We start from the raw sequence: 24234 nt of genomic DNA, 5'->3' as shown, positions 1-24234 counted from the left end.
CATCTGAAATAAAATAATATTAATTTAGATAAATCTTAACAGTTAAAACACTAACGTTACATTAGAAATACAGGGTACTGTTTCAAAAATAGGTTTCTTGTTTGATTTGGAATACTAAAGATATTAACAAGATTGCAACTGTATTTCTGCTAAAAATTTTGTGATCTTCACCTGCTCTCCTCAGTGAGAATAAGAATGTATCAAGAACCATTGAACTGAAGTGACTGTTTTTTATTTGGTTCAAGTGAGCACTGTAATATCATAAAGTTTTAGGCTCTTCTCTCATCTGTTGTTTTATTCCACAGCCAACAAGAATCTTTGATCTCTTTGAGACAGGAGTTACCTTTGTTAATATATTGATGGGGTAACTGTTGTGATTGTTTTTATACCGATAAGATTCACAGGTGCAACTGCAATAATAATAAGTCTCCACAAATCTTTGTCATTCAGCTGTTGATACTGAAATGATTTAGCTTTTTGATTTAAGGTACTCTGAAATCCCTATCCTCCTTTCAGTGTATATGATGATTACCATTTGTTAAATGTACATATGCAGAAAGGTTCTAAGAGTTCCTTTTTTTACGGCCATTTGGAGCTTCTAAGAGGGAAAATCTACTACCTGGTATTTTCTTATATTCTATTATAAAATATATATATATATATTGGGAAAGCTGAAAAGTCTCATTTGTGTGTTATATTTATTTACAGACAAATTTCAGTATATTCTTTTTGTTTGGACTTAGAGGGAAGTAAAAAAAAAAAAATAGTAAAGCTAACAGAACTAAGGAAGTGAGAAGGTGCCATCTTTGTGTGTCTACTAGTCACACAATTAGAAAATGAACTCCTCTGAACTTTTTGCCAGGTTTTTCAACTTTGCTTTTTATGTTTCCTCTTTGGCAAAGGCAAATATTGAAAAAGCAGGCTCGTCCTGAGTAATGTCACTCAATTTTTGTTAAATAGAAACAAAGAAAGAATTAAGAGTGTGTTGGGATGTAGGTGATGAATGCAAACTTTGAAGAAGTAGAATTCCAGTAGAAAGCTTTAGCTAACAGTTTGGATGGTGTGTGTTTTTTTAATATTATTTTATTATTATTATTTTTCCCTCCACTGATCTGATATAATCATTATCCCTTTAGAACTAGAAAAATACAATGTTACATCTTAGAAGCCTAGTAATTTCAGTGAATTGTGATAAGCATGATGGTGAAAGCTGTTTACACTCATTACTTTCTTTCCTTCTAGTATCTCTTTTTTATTCCACCAGGTTTATAGACGTTGTCTATATTCCATAGCATTCCTTCCTTTCAGGTGTTTCTTTTTTGGCTTAGCATTTGTAGCATTGTTAGCATTTATGTAGTATTTATAGCATTTATGTTTGTCTATAAAAACTTACTGCCCATTATATTTAGTTCTGCCTGGTTTTCTGTAACCTTTAGCATTCTAATGCTATAAAACTCCAAGCAAGGGTAAGAAACATATAGTAATCAATGAAATATATTTTGTGTGTACTCTGCTATTAAGATAGAATCACTGAGTTTTTTTAAGTGTGGATTTAAGTGTGGATTTCAGACCTCCCACCTGTTAGATGAATGAAATTCTTTCTAAATTTGAATAGGTAGTATTGTTTTCATAGTCTAGCAAACACTATTCCTGTTGACAGACATTTGTTATTTTTAGAGTTCAGCTAGAGAATATTGTACATTTTTGAAACATTTCTTTAAATTCTTTCATATACCACAATAGGAAGGTACATGCTGATCTGTGAGGCTGTCACTTAGTGGGATAAAAAAATAATAATAATAAAAGGAGAAGAAAATTGCTTAACTGAAGTTCAGAGCTGTTCCTTTGAATTTATACTCCAGTACACGTGTTATTTAGTAAAATTTACAGTTGAGGTAATACTTTAAAAAAGGAAAATTTGTGTGTGTCTATGTGTGAAAATTTCTTCAAAATTATAGTTAGAAAATATAATCAACCGTTCCACTTCCTGGGAAGAATTTTTTTGCATGTGTTGTGTTTTTCAGTTAACAAGAAGAAATTTATTCAATTTAATCTACTCTACAATCAGAGGTTTTTCACCTGCCAAAAGAGAAAGTTTAAGGCACATCAGGTGGCAGTCAGTCATTTACTATTACACTGGATTTATTTTCATATCTCCCATTTGTTTAAATTTCACGTTGAAGTAAAATGGCTGTATGTCAGTTACAGTGATCATAAGTGATGAGAGTAAATGATTCAAAAATGGGCCTCTTTGAAATTGTACAAATTGTGCTTAGGATCTTTTTTATTTACTGTATGATTTTTATGTATTTAAAATGCAGCATTGCAGTGAGCTTCTGTGAGGTTGAGTTCAATAACCTTCATAGTGCATTTTGAGATACTCAGGTCTGAAGTACTGTAGAAGAGAAATATATTAACATTTTGTCATGCAACTTTTAACTCCTCTTGTAGAATAAATACAATTGGAGATAAGCAAGTTGGGTTCTGTTTGGAATTGCATATCATTAATAAAAAACGTTTACTAATCCTGACTAAAAGACTACTGAAGACAGTAAAAACAATCTTTTTGTTCAGTAGGAATCAGGCTATTCAATCCTGATCTTGCAGTGACTAATACTAAACAAGTCAAAATAAGCTTATTTACATGATCAGCTGTTTAGTTATGATCTACCGGTGTTTTAGTGTTGAGTTATCCCATTTCTAAACACTTTGCATAATGGTCATATGAAAATGTTTTGAGTGAAGAAGAGAATGGGAACACAGTCCTGTATTATCACAGTCTTATCTTAAGGTGTTAAAATATTTTCAAATAAATCAATCACATTTTTTATCTAGGTGGCCTGTATGTCTGGAGCAAAATGAAGCCCTGATAGTCTCATGCACGTGATCTACGGTAGCAGTAGAGACAATTCAGTTTTATTGTCCACAGCAATTTGGTACATGGATACTTTTAAAAGTCCCTACTACCACATCCGGGTAGCTTTTGTTGTCCATAAGCCATAGTAGCATGTTTGACAATCACAACAGCATTTATGCCTATTAATTGGCATTTAAAATGTGCTCCATTTACAGAATACTGAAAAATTTAATTTGTTAATGAATTACTGCTACTTGTACTTACTGAAGTTTTTGCCCATAAAATTTGAGATCACTGTCAGCTATTTATCCACATTCCATAGAGAAGATGATTTTCTGGTTTTGTTGCTTCCTAATTAACATATCCATATAACTTTCTGCCTTAAGTTATGGTGATTTAAATCAGCGTATTGCAGTCCTGGTTCGGTAATATTGTTAAGGTTTGTTAAGATTAGACCTACCAATACTAAAAAAAAAAAAAAAAAAAGAAAGAAAAGAAAGCCTCTTTTGATATCAGAAGAATAATAACACACTCTTTTTGACCACATTAAAATAAAGCAATTTTCAGGTTATCCCATTTATTTGGCTGTTAGAAGATTCTTGTTCAGATCCTGCCTATTGTACAGTGGTCTCTGTTGCTTTGTGAAAGAATATAATTTCCTTGACTTTCAGATGTGTCTTCATTCTATTACAGATTCTTTGATTGGCTTGTAAAATTGATTTAGTGCTTTAGGTGAGGTTTTACTAAAGGAACTTAAAGTCATCGTCTCCTGTGTTATATGAATCTTGCACGTGACACTACAGTGGCATGCGAGCTGGTCACGTAGGTTTTCAGTGCCAGTGGTGGAGGGTTCGAATTTTTCCTGGGCTACAGACTTCTTGCATGAACCTCAGCAAAATCTGAATTTCCCTGTAACACGGTTGCCATTTTTAACAGAAATAACATATCTTCCCTCTGGTTCTTTTCCTATCTTGCCAATTCAGATTGTAGTCTCTGTGTGGCAGAATCTGAGAGCATACTTATTAATGTATACTACACATTAGTATGAGGTTTCTGTGCAATATTAGAAACTAACATAGATACTGTGTTTTATAAGATATGACATATTTTCATCTAATGAGTAGTAATACACAAAATTTTAAAACCTTTCTCCAGGAATGTGTTTTCAGTTTCCTTTACAATATAGTAATTTTCATATTATGTATTGGTTCCTCTGAGGGCTGGCAATATAAGATTTATAATAATAAGAACTTTTAACTTTCTGAAGACTATTAACAGAAACTAGTGGCAACAAAAATGTTACTGCTAAATTTTGTAAAGTAACAATTTTCTTTGGTGCAGTATGAACAAAATATATGCTGGTATGTAACATTTATTGATGGAAAAACAACTCCTAACTGTTTAGGATAGCTTGGACAATTCATATAGCTACAGGTTTTCAGTACAGTTCTTGGCCAGATATCAGCTGAAATCTTTGGTATCTGAATAGATCATGGGGTAATCTAGCTTTTCATTTAATAATAATTAGAATCATAATGTAAACAGCTGAGAAGAGAAACTGAGAATATTAGGTGTACCATTTCCTTTTTGGCCAAGACATACATTCTAAACTAAATTATTTCTTTCCAGTAGTACATTGTAATAGTGCACACTTTTATTTGTGTATGTACTTTTCAAGACATTTTCTCGGAAATAAATGAATTGACCCCTCCAAGAACCATGTGCTTTAGGAATGTGTCATTTTAAAAGCATGCTTTAGCAAATGTTGAGGAAGTTTCTTCTTGAATGCTCTCCATGTTTTAGTCTATTATTATGCTGGAAAAAATATGAGGAAGATTTTCAATAAGTTACCGTGTCTTAGGAGAGTGGTTTTTAGTTTATCGTGTTCTGTTTCCATGTTTCTGAGAGGCTATAAAGTATAAAGCTAAGGTCTGATAAAATTAAATGTATTTGGTATTTTAGGTCCAATGTCTACAAAGACATACAAACACACTGACATTGAAGTGAAAATTGTAGCAATAAAACCAGAGGCTTTGCAGCTAAGTGGGTTCAGAGGTGTAGTTTTGTATTAGAAGTTTAGGTTGCTGAGCAGGTTTCTTTTTCTCTTTCTGTGTCAGGTGAGTTTAAAAGCCTTTTCCATTTTTACTGTTGTTTCAGGTAATAATTGCCCTTGCAGAGAAAAATCGGTCCCACATTCCCTATCGCAACTCTATGATGACCTCAGTGCTAAGAGACAGCCTGGGAGGAAACTGCATGACTACCATGATAGCAACGCTTTCTTTAGACAAAAGAAACATAGATGTATGTTATTTCTATTTTCAAAGAAAATGTTTTCAGTTGTTAAAAGATCCTGCCCTTTTGACTTTTATTACAGTTTGCAATTCAAGTGTGTATGCTTTCATTCTCATCCTTACAAAAAAACATTTTACTGTTGTTTCCAGGAGATAATTCTGTCAGTAGAAATTTCAATAACATATAGATAAATCCTTTAGGATGTGATATTCTCTAAGTAATCTCAAGTCAAGGAGCAATTGAGAAAGGACTTGCATGTAGTAATGAATCATATTTTTTATTTTTTTTCTTCTGATGTATAAATCTTTGAGTTATGAAAAGATACCTCCAAGGGATTTTCCAAAGGAAATAAGTATTGGTAAGATCTCTAAGCGGAATATCGATCAGACTGAAAAAGTCTTGGCAGAACTCCTTTATATTTTGTGGAGTCAAGTTTTTATGACGTATGGTAGACAATTCAAGAAGTCATGAAGGACAGAAGGAATTAGGTGGAATGATTTAGGATTTTTGTATTGTTTTCAAATACTCCTGTTTTCCTTCATGAATTCTAAATAGTTATGTTTTCTTATCTTTATTTACCAAAATATGTTGTGATGCGCATACCTAAAGACTGCTCAAATCCATTTCTAATATAGTTATTTCCTGATTTTCCATAACAAGAAAGATTTCTTAATGTGAATAAACAAGAAAAATAACTAGGGCTGTTTTCTGAAATACAGTTGAAAGCATTTTACAAAACTGTAATTCATCTAGTTGAAGATATTTTTTCTTTAGAATATGGCCTTTGCTTTTAAATTAAAACAGAATGTTTAGACTTGTGAACATGTAATTGTGCAAGTATTCTTCTTTTTTTTTTTTTTTTCTTCCAGGAGTCTATATCAACCTGTAGATTTGCACAGCGAGTTGCTCTTATTAAGAATGAGGCAGTTCTTAATGAAGAAATTGACCCTAGATTGGTGAGAGTTATTTGGGGATAAAGGGAAGGAAATTGCTTGGTTTTAGTTTCAATAAACAATTGCAATCATATGGATGTTGATAATTTTATGCTAACTAATTAATTTAAATGCTTTTTTAGATGCAAGTTCCAGTCTTTTCTATAAAATAGCTACTCTTCTTAGTGTTTCTTTTGGAGGTAATTATAACTAAATGATCAAATGAACCTTTATAAAACCCCTAACACTTGCAGTGTCCGTCCCTTGTGTAGTTGAGTCACATCAATTAGCATAGATTTGGCATGGCTTAGATACATAGCACATGCTGTATAAAACTTACCATATAGGTGAATGATGGTTCTTGTAGCTCTTTTTATAATTAGATTTTCCTCCAATACTGTGGGTTACTTGTAGCTGCTGTAAGTTAAGCACTTTTGAAATTAGAATACTTAATGTGTCCTGCAGAATACATTGAGCATGTTGTTATGTTGAGGTCAATGAGGCTTCTCTGGTACAGCAAGCAGTGCAGTGAGTGATCTGGCATGGTGGATTTTAACCATCTCAAAATGCACTGGAAGGGCAATACACCTGGGTGAAAGCAATCCAAATTTCATGATCTTTTTGACAGGTATAGAATTGAGAAAAACCAAATCTCAGCTGCAGGTAAAACCACCAAGGAATGCAAAGGGTCAGAAGAAGGTCTTTCATAAGTAAATTGACATCAACATAAAGTCTAAGGAGAATGTAGGCCTGCAGCTCAGTGTGGAGCAGTAGACCTGCTGACAAAGGGCACTGAAAAGGCTGTTTCGCCTCAGCTGTTACTTGTAAAGGTTTGACCTCAGGCCCCCAGGTCCTACTAGCAGTGTGTTCTCTGCATTATCTGCAGTGGGGAAAGAACATTAGGAACACTTAGGCCACTTAGACATGGATAAGTCCAAAGGATCAGATAGGATGCATGTGAGGGTGCCGACAGACATGGCTGAGGTCACTGTGAGGCTACTTGGTATCTTTAAAAGGTCATGGCAATCAGGGAGGTTACTGATGATGGGAAAAAGGCAAATATCATGCCTATCTTCAAGAAAGGTGAGAAGGAGGATTTGGGGAACTGTACATCAGTTAGCCTAATCTCAGTCCTTAGGAATATTATGGAACAAATCCTTCTAGAAGCCATTTCCAAACACTCGAAGAACAAGAAGGTGACTAAAAGAAGCCAGTATGGATTTATGAAGAGTAAAATATCCATGACCAACCTGATTGCCTTCTACAATTAAATGACTGGTTATGTGTACAAGGAGAGTGGTGGATGTTGTTTATCTGTGTTTTAGTAAGGTTTTTGACACTTTCTTCCATTGCATTCCTGTAGTGAAAGAGATGAGATATGGATTGTGTAAGGTTGGTGGAAAACCGGCCGAACTGCTAGGCTTAAATGAGTGTGATCAGTGATGCAATGATCCCTTGTGTAGCTGGGTCAATAGTGTTCAGTGTCTTCATTAGCAACCTCAATGATTTGACAGAGTGCACTCTCAAAAAGTTCACAGATGATAGCAAATTGGGAGTAGTGCTCAGTAATTTGGGTGATAAGGCTGCTATTTAGAGAGCTTGATAGGCTGAAGAAATGAGCAACTGAGAAGAATCTAATGAAGTTAAACTAAGGTAAAGGCTAAGCGGGGTGGAATAACCCCATACAGCAATACAGCTGGACACCAATAAGATAGAAAACAGCTTTGTAGAAAAAGTCCTGGTGATCCAGCTGGACTTAATTGAACTTAAGTCAATAGTGTGATGTGGTGATGAAGACCAACCAAATGCTCTGCTGTATTAGCGAGACTGTAGGTCAAGGGAAGTTGTTATTCCCCTCTATACAGGACTTGAGAGACTGCATTGAGAGCAGCGGGCCTACTGTTGTGTCCAGACCTTGATTTACTGAAGCAAGGCCCAGCAGAGTGACATCAAGATGGTCAGGGGACTGGAGCAACTTATATAATAAGTAAAGGCTCAGAGTTGGATTTATTCACCCTTAAGTAGAGAAGAATAAAGGAATCTTGTTACTTTATATCTGCCTAATAGGTACAGAGAAGGCAAAGCAAGAGTCTTCTGAATGATAGACCGTGATGGGACAACAGGCAATTGACACGTTGCACCACATGAAATTTTAATTATATATTTGGAAAAAGTTAAAGATTAGGAAACATGTTCACCATAAGGGTGGTTATATATTGACATAGGCTCCCCAGGCAGAATGTGGATCTTCTGTCCTTGGAGATAATCAAAATGCAGCTGGAGAAGCCCCAAGCAATGTTACCTATTTAGCCCTGCCTTGAGATGCAGTTAGACTAGATGACCTTGCACACTATGGTCTAACTCCACACCAACTCTTTTATCTTGCTTCTTTGCTAACAGAAATAAGAGTTCTACACAAAAATGTTTGCAACAAGAGTATTCTATGAAAGTTTAGATATGGTGTCATCTCATTTTTTTTTCAAAGGTCTATAGTAATTGCTTATTTAAGACTTTCAATGTATTCTTTCAGAATACGCTTTCATTTTTTCAAATCTGAGAACAGGAGGGAAATGTAAAGCAGAAAGGCTGTAGTGATGTCGTTCATAGAATCCTTCTATTGTCAAGTTCTATAGAAATAAGGCATACTACTGCACTGGAACACTTTGAATATTAAAAAGCTAAGAAACCTACAGGTACAGACCTTCCTTGAGATTGGTCCAAGGAACATTTTATTAGTTAGGAAGAACGAAGTCTGTAAAGTTACGATTAAGAAAAAAAGGAAGACAAGTAAATGAGATGTAGAAATAGAATTTCCACATTAAACCTATAGGCTGATGTTCATATCCCAAAGAGCAGCAGAGGAACTCTGTGGAATGAATCAAGGATTTAGGCAGGGAAGGATAAAAGTAGTAATCCATGTTGGTAAAGCATGAAGCATTGCAACGTAAAGAAAGCATGTTTCTTCTTTTGGTTTGTATAACAAAAATGTACCTTAGGTTTTTGTTTTTAACATTTGGTTAGTCTTTCTTTTGAAATATTTTATATACCTCTAGCTTTGCATACCATATTTGTTTGAAGATGTGCTCTTTAATAATAAGTTTTACTACATTAATAAACCTTAGTTAGTTTATTTAATGTATTTTTTTGCGTTACCTAGAAACAATATTTTTCTAAATATAAAATACACCTATTAAAGATTGGTCAATTCAGCAAACTATAGCAGATGATGATAGCTACTGGGTCAGCATGCTGTGTATCAATGATGTTTTCTGACATGGGAAATATTTCAATGAGGTTACACTTGTTGTGCCAGAGCTGCTTATATGGATACAGAGGAAGAACTATAGATGCATTTCAGCATACCTTCTGTCTCTGTGAAAGAGCTGTCAGATAAAAAAAAAATAATAATAATAAGTTCAGGGCTTATTTGTTTAATTTTGCTTTCCAAACAATTTCTAACTGTAACAACATGACAAAAACAAAACACACACACACAAAAAAAATACAGCAGGCACTGAACAATTCTTACTTTCTGATTGCCTGTCCTTTTTGTCTTTCTCATGTAGGCTTTGTAGTAGCAAATCATGTAAAACATTCCTTCCATGGCCACAGAAGCCTCTGATTGAGGTGGAACACATGCAGGCTCCTGAACATTTACTACATCCTGTGGAGCTATACTCCACAAGTTTGGTATGTCTCGCTCTGCAGGATCATTTAGCAAGTAAAGCAAAAGTGGCCTCGGAAGAGTTAGAAATCCATCCCCTCTTGTGGAAAAGGCAGGGGAACACAGGTACCTAGACTTTATATGGCTCTGCGCTCGCTGTGGAATTTGTTGCCCATCTTAACTACCAAAAGTATATTCCCAGTGTGCAACCTGATTATTCAGTAAAGTGCTGAATTTATGATTTTACGTCATTTATTTGCATTATTTATCATCTGTAATTTGAATGCATGTTTTATAAATAGAGTGCAGAATACCTCTTGGTAGATCTAACGTAAGTCTGACTGCTGTGTAAACTCTGTTCTTCATAATGGAAACTTCCTCACTGTATCTTACTAAAAGTTGCATATGTACCCATTTTCCTTCTTAAGCAACTTACCTTTGTATTTCTCTCACTCATGACCAAAGGATTTAATTTAAACTGAAAACCAAACTGTTGAGTCTGAACTAAGTCTAATCTAATCTCCTCTGGCATTCATTTAAAAAATATAAGTTAAAATATTATCCTACTGTAGAATTTTGTTTCCTTTAATACTACTTGAAAATCAATATTTTATCCACACCCTGAAAATAATGTTTATGTTGTTGTCAGATAGAGGTTAATCATGCTAATAAATTTGTACTTTAGAGAGGGTGCTATCACTCACACTTTCTACTTTTTTGTACTGAATCCACAAATTTGTTTTATTTTATTTACTCTTGGCATAGACTGTGTCAAAATGTAGCACCAGAGTAAGGCAATCTAAAATCAGGTGAAAATGCTTGGCCTGCAATATTCTTGAAGTATTCTTGCAATATCTGTAACTAGCAGTTCACCATCTTAATAGATTCTTAGATGAAGTGTTTTTGACTAAGTTAACCTTTCATAATTTGTGGTAACAAATATGTTACCAGTATTTTTAGAGTTAAAAAAAATATGTATGTTTAAAATATATATGTATATTAAGTAAAATCATTCAAAGTTGAGGAAATTATAGTTAAACATTAAAAGAAATACAAATATTTGAAGGAATTTTAATATCCACTGAAGATATGTCTAGAGTCTCAACAATCTTTTTTTCTATAAAGTGTATGCAATCAGGAATAATTCATTTTTTCATGAAAATGTTATTTTCTTGGAAACATTTTGCACATGGAACTGCTGAATGGTTGAGGTTGAAGGGACCTCTGGAGGTCATTGTCCAAACCCCTGCTCAAGCAGAACATGCAGAGTTGGTTGCCCTGGACCACGTCCAGAAAGGTTTTGAATATCAGTGCACTCATATCCGTCTATAAATATTATTGGACTTCTGATACATTTGAGCCATTATAAGGTGATGCATCATTAAAACGATCCATCTTAAAGTAACCAAGAACTCATTCATTCATGTTTTAAACTCACATATTGTCTTTGAGTTGTAGAATTTGACCTTGGGAAGATAATGATTTCTAAAATATGTCTTTTATACAAATATTTTCCCCAAAATACATTTTCCAGTAATAAGCTATTAAAATTTAAAAATCTAGTACAGTTCTGCAGATCACGTTCTTAGTCATTACTGTTCATTAAAGCAATTGCATTCTCATAATTAAATCAGTAATTTAATAATTACATAGTTGCTGTATTGGCAACTGATACATCCTGCAAATTTGTATGCTATAATTCTATTAAGAGTGGATTGTTACATGTAAGGTTAAAATGCTGATATTGTTCTGGAATTTCTGTTCCTAAAGGGAAAGGAAAAATCACTTTTGTTACGTGGTTCTCTTTCTAACAGACCTCGTTCAGTTCTATTTTGTGTTTTCATCACTAGCAAGCAAAACTAATGTTTTTGTTCCTCTTATGGTGAATTTTTTTCTCTTGCAAGTAGTCTTTTGAAGTCTTTCTGTACAATCATGTCTTCTAACACATAAAGTTTACAGAGTTTGGATGACTTTTCTTGTTTTTATAAATGGAAAATGAAAAAAAAATGTGCTTGATGTATTTGAGTTCTTATTTCTTATTTGGTGTATTTCTGTTCTGGAAAAAAAAAAGTTCTTTAAAACAAATAGAGAAAAGCAAAGTAAATATTTCCCTAAACTTAACCTTCTAATGCAAAATTCATAACCTATCTAATAATTTGTAGGTGATGCTTTCTTTATACTTTGCTGTTTGTAGATGGTTGTCCAACTGCAAAAGGAGATCCAGGAGTTGAAAGATGAGCTGGTACTGGTGACTGGCAAGCATAGAACATCAGAGCTTTCACAAGAAGAGCTACTTCAGTAATGGCTTACATTGTTTTTTTCATTTTCTTCTTTTGTGGTGATAGTTTTCATCAGTTTCTTTGTTGGCACAAATATTTAAATTCATCTCAGAGTTTTAAAGTTTTCATAGTGAATAATAAAGTGAAGTTAGGTGCCAGGTTAGAATGGCAGTTTTCCATGAAAAGCTGTATGAGGCTGCTGGCTGTGCTTCTGCAGTCTCAGCTTCGAGGAACTGAAGTAAAGTAAATGCAAAGGATGGGAATGCCTGACAGATGCCAGGCAAAAAGAAGTGTTGTATAATAGTGCAGAATAAAAAAAACGGTATTTCTCAAAACTGGATATACAATCTAAGTAGAACTCAAGAAACATTCTTTGTACTGAGAAGGGTCATGCTGTAGTGTTGACATATGTCAAGAGAAAGCCTGCATTTCTAATACACAATTAATCAATGTCTTAAAAGCCAAATATTTAATTTTTTTACTGAACATGCTATTCATTTATGTGTTGTAATATCTTACAGCTTTTAGTAAAAGATCAGTGCAGAATATAAGAACTTTCTATGTATAATGTAAAAATATTTTCTTAGGGCTAAAATTTCAAAATAGCTATATTCAGTTTTGAGATTTGAAAAATTAAGTGATCTTGTGGGATGGACCTATTTAATCTCTGTGCCTCATCTGTATAAAGTAGTAGTAACTGTTCTGAGATTCTGTTTGGTATATTAATGATAATGAAGGTGCAAGAATTTTGACAATGATTTTAATTTAACTTGGAAGTGTTCCAGAAGAAAACTACCAGTGCTAAAAATTTCCCATACCATCCAGGAGATTCTGGAGACATGTAGCAAGCTGCTACCTTTAATGTTGTCATTTTTCATTGTTGGTTTTGATTGTTTTGTTTTAATTCAGAAACTAAACGACATCTATATCAAGGATGAGGAGCCAGATAGCATTATATAAAAATTTCTTGTATAAAAACAGAGAAGTATCTTTCTTTTTCTTTACATAAGAAATTAAATGACCTTAATGGCAAGTTTCTCTTTACCCTGACAGAACTAGTCTTTCACAAGATGAGCCACTCTTGGGGACTTTATTACAATACACGTAAATTACCTATATATTCATTTAAAGTTATACTTTCCTAACATTATTGTAAAAATCTGTCACGTGAATTTTCCTTTGTGATCTTTCTTGCTGTTTAGTTTGTGTAGGGACATTGATTTTATTTATTTATTTATTTATTTTTATGCCAAGGCCATGAACCTCACTTCCTAAGATTTCCTATCTGACTTTTTGTTATGAAATTAGTAGTCTCATAGGCGGAAATGGGTTCACAGTTGACGAAAGTTTTTAACATAAGTATGCAAAGGAAAACTAAGAATGTACAGTCTGCATACAATTGCACTATAGCATATGTACAGGAGGCCTTGTTTCAAAAATGCATAACTAAAAAGTATAGCAGTTGAATATTTTTTCCTTTCTATCTTTATAGCACAATATATGGAGTGTTACCTTGTCAGAAAAGGTTGCTCCTGAGATAATAGCAAGGAATTTTGCATCCCAGTCCTCCAAAGAGAAGCACAGAGGAGACTTTCTGCCTTTAATGAGTTTCTACCTATAATAAGACACAGAAAGGGAAAATAGCCTTCAAGGATCTAAGCTACATTAGGACAACACAAAACTTTAAGTTGTTTAAATTTATCTTGTAGGTATGTTTACTCAGGCTCATGTAGTACATGTGTTTCAAAAATGTGTTCTCACTTGGAACAAACGCCCTTGCAATTAAAATTCAGAACCAAATTTAAATACTGCTGACTGAGATACAGTACATTTCCTGAGAATCGCTAATCAGCAAGAAGGACCACAAAGGATTAACCTTGTCAGTAATAAATTCCAGATAATGCCCTTGTTCAAAGATCTCTCTTTTTTTTTTTTTTTTTTTAATATAGACTTAAAATGGAAAGCAGACTTGGGTGTACAGAATTTTTTATGGGTGACATAGTTTCGAGCAGAAGACACTGCTAGAGAATTACTAACGTATACATGAGCCAGGCGGACTGCCTTATTGATTCTGGATGCCAAATGGAACCTTGAAAGAAAAAAATCTTTTTTTTTGGACAGTTCAAATGGCAGGAAAATGGTAAACGTCAGGCTCTGAGTTTTGCATTTGTCCATGTTCTTGCATGCAGTGTTCACAGGTAAACAAACTGATGTGAACTTAACAACCAGATAAAAGTATAATCAACTAGTAGCATGACAAGGTACATCTTCATTGAAAATACCTTTCCATATTTTTATATATTTTGAGCTTACTTTCATTTGGTTAATATTTGTGACCATGCTGGCTTAGGTCTGTCTGAGCATCCTGTCACGATCATTTTAGAACATTTACAAACATCCACAGATAACATCTAACTGTTCTGTCTCTAATGAGAGTCTTTTGCTGTGTTATGCGTTAAATCTTTATGACAAATCTGCTTGTTGAGACTGACCGTGTGAGTTTGGAGCTACTTGTTATCTGGAGACTTTCCATGAATTAAAGAATAAATATACAAATGAATAGTCCAAACAAAAGTATAGAGTTGGGTGAGGGCTGATAAAATCACAATTTACTATTTCTGGAAAATGTCTATGGTTTTCATCTACTTTTGCACGTAAAATGAAACTTAAATAATATTGCTGATTGGGAGAGATATAGATCAGATTGTTATGACAAACAGAAGAGGAAAAGAAACATGGCAAAGGTGATAGTACAACATGCTATGTTGCACTTTATTCAGAGTCACCACACAATAACAATTCTTAGGGGGATTAGTACTGTAGGGGATTCCAGAGAGAATAATCTTTTTTTGATTGATGCTTTTTTAATGCGGCCAGAAGGGAAATTATAATTAGGGTCATTATATATTTCAAATGCTATTTGGACATTTCTGCTCAGTTAAGATATATTCTGTTTAAACTTAAATAAACTGTATCTTGGCGTATATACGTATGCATACACATATATATAGATAATTCAAGTTTACATAGTTCTTTTCAAAAGTCTTACACTTTTACAAAAGTCTAGTTGTAAGGAGGAAATTAACTAGTAAGAAGTGTTACTAAATATATTTTAATCAATATTTGTTGTATTTTAATTCTTATTCTGATTCATCAATTCAAGAGAGGTCAAAGCAACTTTTGTCTTCTGAAAGACAATTCTGTGCCAATTTTTGTATTTATTCATTGATTCTTAACACAGATGATCAAAGGTACAAAATATGTCAATGAAAAGCTCCATGCACTAAGTACGTATTTATTTTGTTGTCTCTGAACAAATTCTTTTCTCAGGTACTTTTTGGTAGAAGATGGATGCCAGAATGAAACTAGATCTACTGGGTGCATGTGTAGAACCAATACTATCTTTTCACCTATGGTCATGATAATGCATAGACTTTTGCTCTGTACAAGAGTTGCAGGAAATAAATGCTAGTGATTGCCCTGGAAATAAGTATTAATATCATATAAAATGGTATTTTGTATGTTTCTTGACTTAGTTATACTAAACATTTATTAAAATAATGAGCTTCATTCCACTTGCTTACTTTCAGGGTATTCAAAATAAAGTCAGTGGGCTACTCACTGCAGTTCAGACTGTTAGATTTTTAAATATATTTTGTGAACAAACTGTAGTTCATTCTTCATTGCTTTTTTTCTCACTTGAATCATAGGAATCATAGAAATGTCTTCAGATATATTTTTTTTTAATTTATTTAATGAAAGGGGAAAAGAAGGTCAAATAGACTTTCATCATAGCCACTACAATGTCGCATTGTCATTCATTAAATTTACAACAAAATGGAAAACAAATGCTCTTGACTTTGCTTATGAGTGATCAGTCCTGTGAATAAAGGCACAGCTGTCTAGAATTCTTACTTCAGAGTTCTCTGTAAAATGGTAAGATCTACTTTATTATGTCATATTTTTGGTTTTATTATTTTATTCTCATAAATGTTAAACATACATTAATTCTGCTACTCTCATTTTTTTTTATTTAAAAAGCACGGCATAAAAAATGCAGCTATGCTACATTTATACGTCCAAAACGTAGTTCATAAAATGCTTCCAAAATCTGTATTGCTTGCTTTGGATCACACCATCTACTTCCTCAGCTGTAAAGGGCTGATCTCTAAATATTTCTTTAAGCTAGAGAATTAGTGCCTTGTTTAGAGGGGAGAAGAAAAAAAAAAAAAACACTTTGCACTATTGAAATAAAAATACAGCAAATAACATCATACATCACAAACAGAAGGAAATTATACCCCCTTAGGTTTCTGTACTATGCTTTAGAACAGGGTGAAATGACATTGAAATGATTCTTATTTTTTAATCTTTTTTGTAAGAATCATGCCAAAAGTAAAAGGGAGAGTCCTTTTTATTTGAATCATTTGGGATATTTTTTTGTTGTTGTTGTTGTAAATGAGCTCACTAGCAATTTACAATGTGTGCCCAGAAAGTCAGGATTTTGAATCAAAGTTCTGTGCTCCAGAGCACCCACGCTCCCAGAGCCTTTGCCAGTTGGAATTCTCTGCTAACAGGGACGGAAGTCCTGGCTTAGCACTTTAATTTATTAATAACTTTACCTTATTTCTTTCAGATACATATGTTATTACAGACACTTCTATTTTTTACTTCAACACTCATATATTGTTCATCTTACTCATACCCTGGATTTCTCATTACTTCTTTCTTTCTTTTTTCTCTTTCAGTGTTGTGACATCTGTATGCTATCATGGCATTAACAACATTGCACTGTTGTACATTGTAGAGGTTTTAACAGTTACTTGTGCTTAAGCTATTGAACCAATGGTTTAATTTACAAAGCAGAGCAAATGTTCTTATTTGTTGATGTCAGTGTTCAATTTCTGTTGCAAGGTGGAAGGAATAGAAGCGTATTACCTTGGTTTATGTCAACACAGGAGACAGTGGATTTGTGCAGAAGTTAGCAGGCTGACTGACATATGCTGTGTAGGCAATATTCAAGAGAAGCTACCTTAACTGTAGGTTTAAAATATCTCACACTAACATCCAGCTTAGGTGCCTGATTTAGAATCCTCTTAAATCAATGTATTTCACCAGAGGACATTTTTTTTCTCTTATGTGTTATGAAATCTTCTGTGACAGCACAGCAAGGTCAGATTCCTTTTATTATTATTATTATTATGTTACTTTATTTTGAAAAAATCATGGTAACAATTTCCAAAAGGATATGTTCAAATGTGTCTGTTCAAAGCAGATTTTTGAATTCTCACTTAAATCCATTGAATGCCTGGTCAGCAGAGATGCTTCTGAAAGTACCACTAAACATCTATTTGTGTCTCTTGGCACTTTAAATACTTTTTGTAAAACTTTTTCTTTAGAGCTCATATCCAATTAAAACCAGTTAGTGAATCTTTACAAAACCTCTCTCATCTATACTGTAGAAATGTCTCAGTGTTCATCTGTATGAGACCCTTTGACTTCCTTGTGTGATTGGTGTGTGTCCCTTGTTCTTCCTTTTTATTTCAAGTTCTTGCTACCTTCTACTCTGATATTTTTATTTATTTATTTATTTTTGATAGTCTGAAGCTTAGTTTTCTATTTGTACTTTTAGATGTACTCTATTTATTACCATTACGGCCGCAAATATTATCAGGCAGTGAGTAGCATTGCTTTATGTATGTGCTTTTGCTTTGTTATTAAAAAATGCTGTTCAAGAAGAAAAGCAGATACACTCTGCTATCTACCTGACATGTTTATTCTCTGCAAAAACTCTGCATGCATAACATTAGTGTAGACATTTTTTAACCTGTATGAGACAGTCTTGGTCATTTCACAGTCCTTGCCAAATCTCCCCTTGATTTATTCATGCAGAGATTTAGATTTGTGTGCGTTTCATCATTGGAATAAATGATTTTCAACTGTGTAGAAACTCTTTACATGTGCCATATTATAGCCTTCTAATTCAGAAGGATCTCTTTACATAGGAGGTAGCAAAAATGTCTTTGCCAGTATATTTAATAAGAGAATGATATCTGTAATAGGAAATGTATGCTTCTTTCCTTTGCAGTGCAAGTGTTTAATGTTAGTAATTTGTCTGTGGGTATGATACTGTTTGATTGCTTTACAAAATTAGAAACCTTATTTGTATATTTTTTGCCCTTTATATACAATTGAAAAAAATCCAAATGATTAATTCCTTGCCAGATTGATTTTAGGTAATCTCTTTGGAAGCCAACCTGTTGGTTATCTAAACAGGCAGCATATAAATCCTAAATGCTGCTTATAGTATTAGCAAACTGCATATAATATTCATAAATCTGTTTCTACTCATCATCAATAGGGAAGAATATGCTTTTGCTCTCTTTTCAGTTGGCCATATTGCTCTGTTCTCCTGTTCTATTCATCTGTTCTTTTTATATTTATAAATATATAACATATGTGTTTTAGAACTTCAAATTTTGACTATGTCTGTGGCTTTTGGTTTGGGGATGTTGGTGGAACAAGAGGGAGGAGATCTATTCTACTATGGCCTAAAAATGCCTTATTCTTTTTTCAGAAAGTATGTCTCTCCTAGTTGTGCTCTCACTGTTTTCTGGGGGCTGGCACTTTTTTTCCAGGTTCTCAAGCTGGTGAGATATGTGCTATAGATACCTCCAAGTATAGACTTGATAATGTGCAGACAACTAATTCTGTCAATAATGGCATCTTTGGAGCCATGAAGGAGACATATTATCCATTTGGCCTCTATAGGAAAATCCTTTTAGAGGTTTCCAAGTTACCTCATAACATGATTTTATAGGAAATCTATTGCAAAAGTCTAGGTAAGCAAACTTCTTTAATTGAAGGAACCTCTCTGCTGATCTCAAGTGTTTCAGTAGCTTCTTTGTTAACAGTCTATTTTTCACAAATTTGGATTTCCATTTTGCTTGTCATAAAGTTCACGGCTGACACACAAAATTAATTGTTCTTTAAGTGAACTTAATTTTGATAGATGATATACAGTGTTGGCAATCAGGGTTAAAAGGCAAGCTCTCCCAGAAATGAATCATGGCACATGAAACAAGGTCAAAATGAGTCTTTCCAAATATGTGTTTTTAGATCGTGCATCCTGCATGCTGTTGAGAGCTCTAATCTTTAAAAACATACTCTCAGTTGGCTAGGAGTACTTTTCTGATGCATTTCAGCTGTGTAATTTGCATCCTGCTTCATGGAAACACAAGACTGATTCAGAAGTGGATTATTTTTTTATTTTTTTTTAAGATGAAAATCTGTTTTTTGGTGAACGGGTAAAACTGAAGTAGCAGAGTGCTCATCTTACCAATCTGGAGTTGTGCTATCAGAAAAATTGCATGGAATCTAAAATATTGGGTATAGAAAGCTTTTGTGATTTTTCTGTGGTCTAAATGGTAAGCAGGCTTCATTAAAGAATTCCTGAAAGGTGGAAAGTAACAGAAGAGAAATAAAATTGATAATGTAAAAGCTGTCTGTGAGCTGCAGTACTGTATGTGTTTACATTCTTAGGAAGAATGTTATAAAGAGGGGAATGATAGACCAAGACTTTGTGACTGATTCACAGTCACTAACCAGAGACCACTGTTAGTTTAACAAGTTTTCACCCCAACTGTTTATGACTGATTTTCTCCAAGTGTTCATCCCAGCATCATTGTAAGAACAGACTTGTGTTTTCATTCAGAGCCTGGTATTATTATTCAAACTCAACTAAATCAGCATTGCAATGCCTTTCTTTTTGTACTATGTTAATATATATAAACTCAATATAAAAATGAGATTTAAATTCATATCATAAATGATGGGATACTGTTCCATTGGCATTGACTTAGAAAATTATTTACTTCTTTTCTGGTGGGAATTTTTTTACTCTTGTTTTCTCTGCTGTTGTTGTTTTGTTTGTTTTTGTTTTGTTTTTCTGAGGAGCACTGAGAAAGAAAACCGCATTATTTGTTTACTGTTATTTTTCACAGAAAATTGGTCTTTATTTGATACTTTCACATTCTTCCTCCTTCGGGGAGTTTCTGTTGGAAGAACTATTCTTCCTGATACAGCAGGATTCTGGCACTAGACTTCGGTACACTCTTGCTCCTGTTAGTGTAAGTTAGGCCTGCTGTCTTAGCTAGGCAGAAGCTAAGAATAGAATAGAGCAGAACCTGGCATTCCCTTTTTTTTTTTTTTCCCCACTTGGCTTTAGCCGCTGTAATAATATTATTAAACGTTGAATGGTGTGTAACTTCTTACAAAGAATGCAGCAGCCTGCTTGTTAACAATATTAATTACAAAAAATGAAAGACTTTATTGGTTTCATATTTGTTTCTATGCAGAATCAAAGATTTTAACATTTCTCAAGCATACTTTTCAGGTTTCCTTTGTTGTTGTTGTGTGTTTGTTTTTATATTAGTTTAGTACTTTCACTGAAAGTGTCCTATGGCTAGGTGGTTGTATATCAGATTATTGTAGCCTCTTCTGACATTGAAATAGCTTAAATTGACTGTCTTACTTTAAAATTGAATATCAAATTCTGAAATAAAGGTATATGCTGCATATTTCCACTGAAGCAATTAAGTGTGACTTGTAAGCAATTCAGTTATTTTCATTTCTGTATTTGTAGCTCAGCACGTAACTAGGTTTCTATTGAATTTCAGTTAATTAAAAACTGTTTACATCGTTTCTTTTTTCCTGTTGATGTTGGTGCTCTTCAACTTCCTAAGCTAAGCAGTAAGGCGGCTAAGGGCTACTTATTTTCTATAAAGGTTTCTCCAGTGTGAAACAAAATTCTTGGTGTTAGAGGCCTTCTCTGTATTCGGGTTTCTGCTCCAGTAAGGTGTATTTGCTACTAAGCTTTTTATTATTATTATTTCATTACTAGGTCCTTGAGTTGATGAATTTTAGTTAATTTTCATTTTAGTTGGGTGATTTGATTTTTGCCACTAAAGGTTGTGTTACTAAGAGGTTATAATAACTGCATTTTATGTTGATAATAAAGGAGTATAATAACAAAACAAAACAAACATTTCTTCTGCAGTCACTCTCATATAAGAACAATAAAAAAACAGAACTGCTGTAGTGCTAGTCTGCATAAATAAAGTCAAGGAAGGAAAAAAAAATCTCATACTGCATACAACAGTTCATAAATACTACATTGGAATGGTTTCTTTGTATGTTTCTACGTTGGTTGGGTTTTTCTGCTTGATCCTATCTGTTTCTCATTTTAAGCTTTAAACTGTGTTGTTTTTTTTCACCCCTCTGGTTTATGAATTTCCTTGGAACCCTTCACCATGTCATAGAACCTACATACACAACTACCTTTGATTTTTCTAAAGCATTTTCTCATTGACTTTTGGCAGTGGGTGTAATAGGGACATTATGTTCAGCCCAAGATGTTTTTGAAGAACAGCTTGGTCACAAACATAGAAATGCTTAAAATATGTAATATAGTCTTTGCCAAGCATGCTCATTCTTTTTTGCAAATCCATTTTGAAAAGTCTCTTCTTCGGGCAGCTTTTTTCCTAATTTCTTCTTGAGAGGGCATGCAAATATTAACCTACTATCCTTGGCATAATGATAGAAGATCATCATTACTGCATTTAAGGACTGGTTACTCAGGTCTTTTTGAAAATGAACTATAATTAATGACTTTTCCAAGAAACAGAACATACTACTTAAGAGAGGTCAGGGTAGATAGTCTCCGGGCTGAGCCAGAACAACTAAAGCAAGATTTTGTAGGGAGTTCTCTGGATACGTACTCTCTTGTTCCTCTTGAACATCTAGGCACAACTAGATGTTCATGGCTGGGTTGCTTTATGTGGTTTTCAAGTTTGATCCTTGCAGACATACATTCTTGTGACAGCTTTTGGTTGGAGAAAAATAGTTTAAAATGCATTTATCTGTTAAAGAACTAAGGATCAGAGATTAGGTAACCATCTTTGGGTATATAATTATTGCAAAGGAGAAAGTTACTCTTCATCTTTTGAAGGTAACTGAATGAAAACCGAAAATCATTTTGGCTTTCCTTTACTTGTTGCAAAAAATGGTTTTCTTGCTCTGCTTCTTTTAATAGGAGGATAACTACTGACTCTATGTGATGCTTTGACTAGGAAGAATGCGTTGGAGTTGTAATTGTAGATGTCCAATATAAATTTCTTAAATCCTTTACAGCTCTAATTTATATGATTCTGTGTTCTAGTTTTCATATATTTTATATATGTCATTGTATTTTTTAATGTCATTTATATATCTCATTGTAATTTTTACATGGAAACCTAAATGTACGTGATTTCATCTGCTGGTATTCATGTGGATGGGGATCTTCTTTGTGTTTTTTTGTTTGTTTTCCCTTTTCATTTATTTATTTGTTTATTTCTGTAGTGTTCAGACTAGGCTGGTCTGTTCTTGTTCTAATTCTTAAAGTTGAAATTTTAGAAAAGTACCTAAACATACACTGAAGATTCTGAGGTTTCCACCAATTGGCAATGAAACTTAATTGGTTTAAACTTCTGATTTACATTCTGCTATTTCAGACTTGACTCAGTCTTCTGGTGCTCAGACCTGTTTTGGCTTCCATGTAGTCCTTGAGACAGCAAAAAATGAATTGGGCTGTTACGTTTTTTCACAAATGCCAAACATATTAAAAGTAGCATAAGAATCAGGAAATAGAAGGTCATATCTATAACTCCAGCTTGTCTAACTCATTACACTTTGACAAGTTAGGTTTGACTCTTGACTGGCAATCAAAAATAGAGCATTTTTTTTACAATAATTATATATTATTTTTTTCTCTTGAAATATTTTAACTTTCTGCCATGTTATTCTGGTAATGGTAACGGTGGAAGTTAGTGTAATTTTTTTGATTGATTTCCATAGCCTAAATCCATGGTAACCTGAGTATGGCTAAGTCCCTGGCAAACAGGTAATCTTAGTCAGGGTAAAATATCTCCTTTCTACGTTGTAGTTCAAGATTAAAGGCTCATTTTTATAGATGACTTCATATAGCCAGTCTAGACAGTCTAGTTATAAAAAATATTTTTGTTTCCTGTTATTCACTGAAATCAATATGGTGCTTAGGATAGTGACAAATACTGACTTTCTCCATGTCCGTGTAATCACTCTATAGCATTCTTCTTAATAGTACAAATGTCTGTCTTTTCCCAGTTACTTATTATTCCCATTAAACAAATGCCTGCCTCCGTGTATGAAGGGTTAGTTCTCCTGGTCATGGTGTGTGTAGAGAGTCTATGAATATCCTCTTATACAACAGACCTTTTTTTTTCCTTTCTTTTTTTTTTTCGTTGAACTCTTCATGAGGAAAAAAATCGTGTAGCAATAAGTAGAATTTTGGTATCTTTTGCCCAGTAGTTTTTGTAGTCTTTTAATGTGAGAAGATGATCAATGTCAATAATGCTTTTGTAACTTATATTTATCTTTAAATATCCTCTCTTTTAAGCTCTCCACATGTAAAGTTCACATTGTCTTCAGTGGGTTTTCCATAAATTCAAAAGTCATTAATTTTGCAAATACAATGACTGGTATAAAAAAATGTATTTGTCTCTTGTTCTTTAACTAAAGTGATGAAAATGGGAGAGCATGGTTTATCAGAAACTACCCAAGGGTTGCTGTGTTCTTTTTCCCCTGTTCTGAGTATAGGCACTTTGTCATGGTAAAATCTGGAGGAGAAAAATAACCAAACCTGTCTGTTATGTTATACTATCATACAGTTCCTAGTTTCCATGTATTTTTCTTCTAAAAATAAAGAATATGGTTGTTGGTGTGTTTTTTTTTCTGTTTGTCATGCATCTCATAGTTTCATCTTCTCACAGGGAATTGTTACTACAATATAGTAATGCGACAAGTCTTAGTAAAAGAAGTTTTCAAAACCAGGGCAATCTCCCAACCAGCTTTAGGTACTGTAATATTATAATGACTAAAATTTTGGTTATGGAGTTACAGCAAAATGCTTAAGATAACCAAATAGCAATAATATTCCCAATCCTGTAACTGAAGAGGATAAATGACTATTAAGGGACATTCAGAAGGCTTGAGTATTATGGGAGGAGCTGAACAGAACTAGTCAAAAAAATGCTAGGGACAGAGATAGTTCTGAATTCCTACTCTTCTCTGACCATTTGGCAATAGATGCAATTATTTTAGATATGGCAGCTCACTCAGGTTCACCTAAGA

At 33.6% G+C, this 24234-nt stretch overlaps 1 protein-coding gene across 3 annotated transcripts in view; it reads left to right on the top strand.

Annotated features, from left to right (window-relative positions):
* KIF6 (kinesin family member 6) overlaps nt 1–24234 on the top strand; it is a 172224-nt gene that overhangs the window by 46398 nt on the left and 101592 nt on the right. The window contains exons 8-10 of one of the 3 annotated variants that reach the window (XM_040552992.1): nt 5015–5158; nt 6019–6105; nt 11940–12043. In XM_040552992.1, coding sequence (XP_040408926.1) covers nt 5015–5158; nt 6019–6105; nt 11940–12043 — 335 coding nt within the window. The remainder of the gene's footprint in view (nt 1–5014; nt 5159–6018; nt 6106–11939; nt 12044–24234) is intronic. The other 2 variants (XM_040552993.1, XM_040552994.1) reach the window with 2 other exon arrangements.

The sequence above is a fragment of the Cygnus olor genome, chromosome 3, assembly GCF_009769625.2.
Source record: "Cygnus olor isolate bCygOlo1 chromosome 3, bCygOlo1.pri.v2, whole genome shotgun sequence".
In the NCBI taxonomy this organism is placed as follows: domain Eukaryota; kingdom Metazoa; phylum Chordata; class Aves; order Anseriformes; family Anatidae; genus Cygnus; species Cygnus olor.
This window is presented reverse-complemented; position numbering and strand designations above follow the sequence as displayed.